Source organism: Pangasianodon hypophthalmus, chromosome 10, assembly GCF_027358585.1.
Source record: "Pangasianodon hypophthalmus isolate fPanHyp1 chromosome 10, fPanHyp1.pri, whole genome shotgun sequence".
Lineage (NCBI taxonomy): Eukaryota > Metazoa > Chordata > Actinopteri > Siluriformes > Pangasiidae > Pangasianodon > Pangasianodon hypophthalmus.
Genome location: NC_069719.1, coordinates 29,397,964 through 29,402,963, shown reverse-complemented (window position 1 = coordinate 29,402,963; position 5,000 = coordinate 29,397,964). Strand labels below are relative to the sequence as shown.

The 5,000-nt window shown below is 57.0% G+C and overlaps 1 protein-coding gene across 1 annotated transcript in view; it reads left to right on the top strand.

Moving 5' to 3' along the window:
* The window catches only part of sccpdha.1 (saccharopine dehydrogenase a, tandem duplicate 1), an 11,691-nt gene that overhangs the window by 6,108 nt on the left and 583 nt on the right, over positions 1–5,000 (top strand). The window contains exons 8-11 of the mRNA XM_053237782.1: positions 274–393; positions 477–533; positions 876–987; positions 1,441–1,522. Coding sequence (XP_053093757.1) covers positions 274–393; positions 477–533; positions 876–987; positions 1,441–1,522 — 371 coding nt within the window. The remainder of the gene's footprint in view (positions 1–273; positions 394–476; positions 534–875; positions 988–1,440; positions 1,523–5,000) is intronic.

Here is a 5,000-nt window from a genome sequence, read left to right as displayed (position 1 = left end):
CCGTTAGCATTAATATCAGGTGTGAGTGATATTAATACTGATATCACATTTACACAGTAATATATGAGCAGTTTCGTTACGCAGACGTGTGTAAAACATCAGCTCTGTGTTAATAAAGCGTTAGAGACGCACTGAAGCGCCGCACTGACGTTTACTGTCTCTAAATATTTACTGACTTTTCTCAGTGCGTCCCTCGGCACGCGGGGGCGGAGCTACCTTCCTGTTCGGCAGTGATGTGAGGTTGTGTTGTGATTTCTGCTGGTTTGTCCTCAGGTTCAGTACGGAGCGTACGCTGGAGTCGGCGGAATCTCCTCCGTTATTAAACTGCTCTTCGCCGGACTCATCTTCTCTTTACTCGTCAAGTTCAGCTTCGGCAGAAACCTTCTGATTAAAGTACGGCTGATTTTATTCATTAATAGAGGAATTTGCTCTTTGTAAAAGAAAATAGCCACAATATTTGATTTATTTTTCCACAGTTTCCAGAGTTTTTCTCTTTCGGATATTTCTCCAAAGAGGGACCGACTCGGAAGCAGGTACGATACCGTCCTATAGAACAGAAATCAGATGAACTCGACACTAAACATGTACACGAGACGCGTTTATCAGCCAGGAAACAGCCGGACTCCGCTATAAAATCTTAAACACTATAACATTATAACTATAACACTATAATGCACCAGTTAGCAGGGAGTTCGTGCCCCAGCTTTAGCTTTCAGTAGCATTTTAAAATGAAATATCGGTTTATTCCTCGTCCTGTAAAAGTGTTGCATGTTTAGAGTGACACAGTAACATTTTTACTACTTTATGATGCTGTAATGTTTAACGTCGTGTGTGTGTGTGTGTGTGTGTGTGTGTGTGTGTGTGTGTGTGTATAGATGGAGGGATCATCATTCCGTTTTGCGTTCTTCGGTGAAGGTTACACTGAGGGTCAGGATCCGTCTGAGGGGAAACCCAACGCTAAAATCCGCACGCTTGTCCAGGGACCAGGTACGTTCAGTCATAGTACAGAGGCTAATCAGAATAATAAATATTTGAATAAATGAAATATTTTATTTCGGATAACATCGTGGTTATGGTGGCGGTACAGAAAAATAAGTGATCCTGCTAAAGGGGAAAAAATGTATACAAGGGTGTACAAACTTTTGCACTGAGCTTTTTGGACTTTTATTTACATCACATTTAAAACTGGACATCAGATATTCTAACTTTATTGATGTCCTGTAATGGTGAGTGTTGTAGCGCCCCCTGGAGACCAATTACTATTTCAAGTCGTAAAATACGTGTTAAAGACAGTGATGATACTACAAGTGTTCAGGATCAGGAGATATATATATATACGTAGTCATGACATCACATCCTGTAGCGTGTGATATATTAATATTGTGTGTATTAAATATGATGTAAACACTGTGTGTGTGTGTGTGTGTGTGTGTGTTACAGAGGCGGGTTATGTTGCGACGCCGATCGCCATGGTGCAGGCGGCTCTCACCATCATCAACGAACCCGACGCTCTGCCCAAAAAGTCAGTCACCATTTATTACTGACTATAAGCGCTCTCTCGCTCCCTCCCTCCCTCCCTCCCTTCCCCTCGCTCCCTCTCTCCCTTCCCCTCGCTCCCTCTCTCCCTCCCTCCCTCTCGCTCCCTCTCTCCCTCCCTCCCTCTCGCTCCCTCCCCCTCTCTCCCTCCCTCCCTCCCCCTCCCTCCCTCCCTTCCCCTCGCTCCCTCTCTCCCTCCCTTCCCCTCGCTCCCTCTCTCCCTCCCTTCCCCTCGCTCCCTCTCTCCCTCCCTCCCTTCCCCTCGCTCCCTCTCTCCCTCCCTCCCTCTCGCTCCCTCTCTCCCTCCCTCCCTCTCGCTCCCTCCCCCTCTCTCCCTCCCTCCCTCCCCCTCTCTCCCTCCCTTCCCCTCGCTCCCTCTCTCCCTCCCTTCCCCTCGCTCCCTCCCTCCCTCCCTCTCCCTCCCTCTCCCTCCCTCTCTCCCTAACTTCCCCTCCCTCCCTCTCCCTCCCTCTCCCTCCCTCTCTCCCTAACTTCCCCATCCTCTCTCTCCCCCTCTCCCTCCCTCCCTCTCCAACTTCCCCTCTCTCCCTAACTTCCCCTCTCCCTCCCCCTCCCTCCTGCCCTCCCTCCCCCTCCCTCCTGCCCTCTCTAACTTCCCCTCCCTCCCTAACTTTCCCCTCTCTCTCTCTACCTTCCCCCTCTCTCTCTCTCCCTCCCTCCCCCTCTCCCTCCCTCCCTCCCTACCTACCTTCCCCTCTCTCCCTAACTTCCTCTCTCTCCACCTCCCTCTCTCCCTAACTTCCCCTCCCTCTCTCTCTCTCTCTCGCTCCCTAACTTCCCCTCCCTCTCTCTCTCCCTCCCTTGCTAACTTACCCTCTCTCTCTAACTCTCCCTCTCTCCCTAACTTCCCCTCTCCCTCCCTCCCTCCCTCCCTCTCTCCCTCCCTAACTTCCTCTCTCTCTCCCTAACTTCCCCTCCCTCTCTCCCTCCCTAACTTCCTCTCTCTCTCCCTAACTTCCCCTCCCTCCCTCCCTCCCTCCCTCCCTCCCTCCCTCCCTAACTTCCTCTCTCTCTCCCTAACTTTCCCTCCCTCCCTCCCTAACTTCCCCTCTCCCTCCCTCCCTAACGTCCTCTCTCTCTCCCTCCCTCCCTAACGTCCTCTCCCTCCCTCCCTCCCTCCCTCCCTCCCTAACGTCCTCTCCCTCCCTCCCTCCCTAACGTCCTCTCTCTCTCTCCCTCCCTAACGTCCTCTCTCTCTCTCTCCCTAACTTCCTCCCTCCCTCCCTAACTTTCCCTCCCTCCCTCCCTCCCTAACTTTCCCTCCCTCCCTCCCTCCCTAACTTTCCCCTCCCTCCCTCCCTAACTTTCCCCTCCCTCCCTCCCGTTCCCTCCCTCCCTAACGTCCTCCCTCTCTCTCTCTCCCCCGCCCTCTCCCCCTCCCTTCCTCCCTCTCCCCCTCTCCCTCCCTCCCTTCCTCCCTCTCCCTCCCTCCCTTCCTCCCTCTCCCCCTCTCTCTCCCTCCCTCCCTCCCTCCCTTCCTCCCTCTCCCCCTCTCTCTCCCTCCCTCCCTCCCTTCCTCCCTCTCCCCCTCTCTCTCCCCCTCCCTCCCTCCCCCTCTCTCCCTCCCTCCCTCTCTCTCCCTCTCTCCCTCCCTAACTTCCCCTCTCCCTCCCTAACTTCCCCTCTCCCTCCCTCCCTAACTTCCCCTCTCCCTCCCTCCCTAACTTCCCCTCTCCCTCCCTCCCGTTCCCTCTCTCCCCCGCCCTCTCTCCCTTCCTCCCTCTCCCTCCCTCCCTTCCTCCCTCTCCCCCTCTCTCTCCCTCCCTCCCTCCCTCCCTTCCTCCCTCTCCCCCTCTCTCTCCCTCCCTCCCTCCCTCCCTCCCTCCCCCTCTCTCCCTCCCCCTCCCTCCCTCCCCCTCTCTCCCTCCCTCCCTCTCCCTCCCTCCCCCTCTCTCCCTCCCCCTCTCTCCCTCCCTCCCTCTCTCTCCCTCCCTAACTTCCCCTCTCCCTCCCTCCCTAACTTCCCCTCTCCCTCCCTCCCGTTCCCTCTCTCCCCCGCCCTCTCTCCCTCTCTCCCTCTCTCTCTCTCCCCCCCGCCCTCCCTCTCTCCCCCTCCCGCCCTCTCTCTCTCCCCCTCCCGCCCTCTCTCTCTCCCCCTCCCGCCCTCTCTCCCCCTCCCTCTCTCTCCCCCTCTCTCTCCCTCCCTAACTTCCCCTCTCCCTCCCTCCCGTTCCCTCCCTCCCTAACGTCCTCCCTCTCTCTCTCTCCCCCCCGCCCTCTCTCCCTCTCTCCTCTCTCCCCCGCCCTCCCGCCCTCCCTCTCTCTCCCCCGCCCTCCCGCCCTCCCTCTCTCCCGCCCTCCCGCCCTCCCTCTCTCTCCCCCGCCCTCCCTCTCTCTCCCCCGCCCTCCCTCTCTCCCTCTCTCCCCCTCCCGCCCTCTCTCCCTCTCTCTCCCTCTCTCTCCCTCCCGCCCTCTCTCTCCCTCCCGCCCTCTCTCTCCCTAACTTTCCCTCTCTCCCTCTCCAACTTCCCCTCTCTCTCCCTCCCTTCCCCTTTCTCCCTAACTTCCCCTCCCTCTCTCTCTCTCTCTAACTTCCCCTCCCTCTCTCCCTCCCTAACTTTCCCTCCCTCTCTCCCTCCCTAACTTTCCCTCCCTCTCTCCCTCCCTAACTTTCCCTCCCTCTCTCCCTAACTTTCCCTCTCTCTCTCCCTAACTTTCCCTCTCTCTCTCCCTAACTTTCCCTCTCTCCCTCTCCCTAACTTTCCCTCTCTCCCTCTCCAACTTCCCCTCTCTCTCCCTCCCTCCCTCTCTCTCCAACTTCCCCTCTCTCTCCCTCCCTCCTGCCCTCGCTAACTTCCCCTCTCTCCCTCCCTACCTCGCTAACTTCCCCTCCCTCTCTCTCTCCCTCCCTCCCTAACTTTCCCTCCCTCTCTCTCTAACTTCCCCTCTCTCTCTCTCCCCAACTTCCCCAACTTCCTCTCCCTCCCCCTCTTTCTCCCTCCCTAACTTCCTCTCTCCCTCCCCCCCTAACTTCCTCTCTCCCTCCCCCCCTAACTTCCCCTCTCCCTCCCCCCCTAACTTCCCCTCTCCCTCCCCCCCTAACTTCCCCTCTCCCTCCCTCCCTAACTTTCCCTCCCTCCCTAACTTTCCCAACTTCCTCTCTCTCTCTCTCTCTCCCTCCCTACCTCGCTAACTTCCCCTCTCTCTCCCTAACTTCCTCTCTCCCTCCCCCTCTCTCTCCCTCCCTAACTTCCCCTCTCCCTCTCCCTCCCCCTCTCTCTCCCTCCCTAACTTCCCCTCTCCCTCTCCCTCCCCCTCTTTCTCCCTCCCTAACTTCCTCTCTCCCTCCCCCCCTAACTTCCCCTCTCCCTCCCTCCCTAACTTTCCCTCCCTCCCTCCCTCACTTTCCCAACTTCCTCTCTCTCCCTCCCCAACCCCCCCGCTCCAAATGATCTGAACCTCGTCTCTATAATGTAGCTACGATTTTAATTTATAGTGTTTAT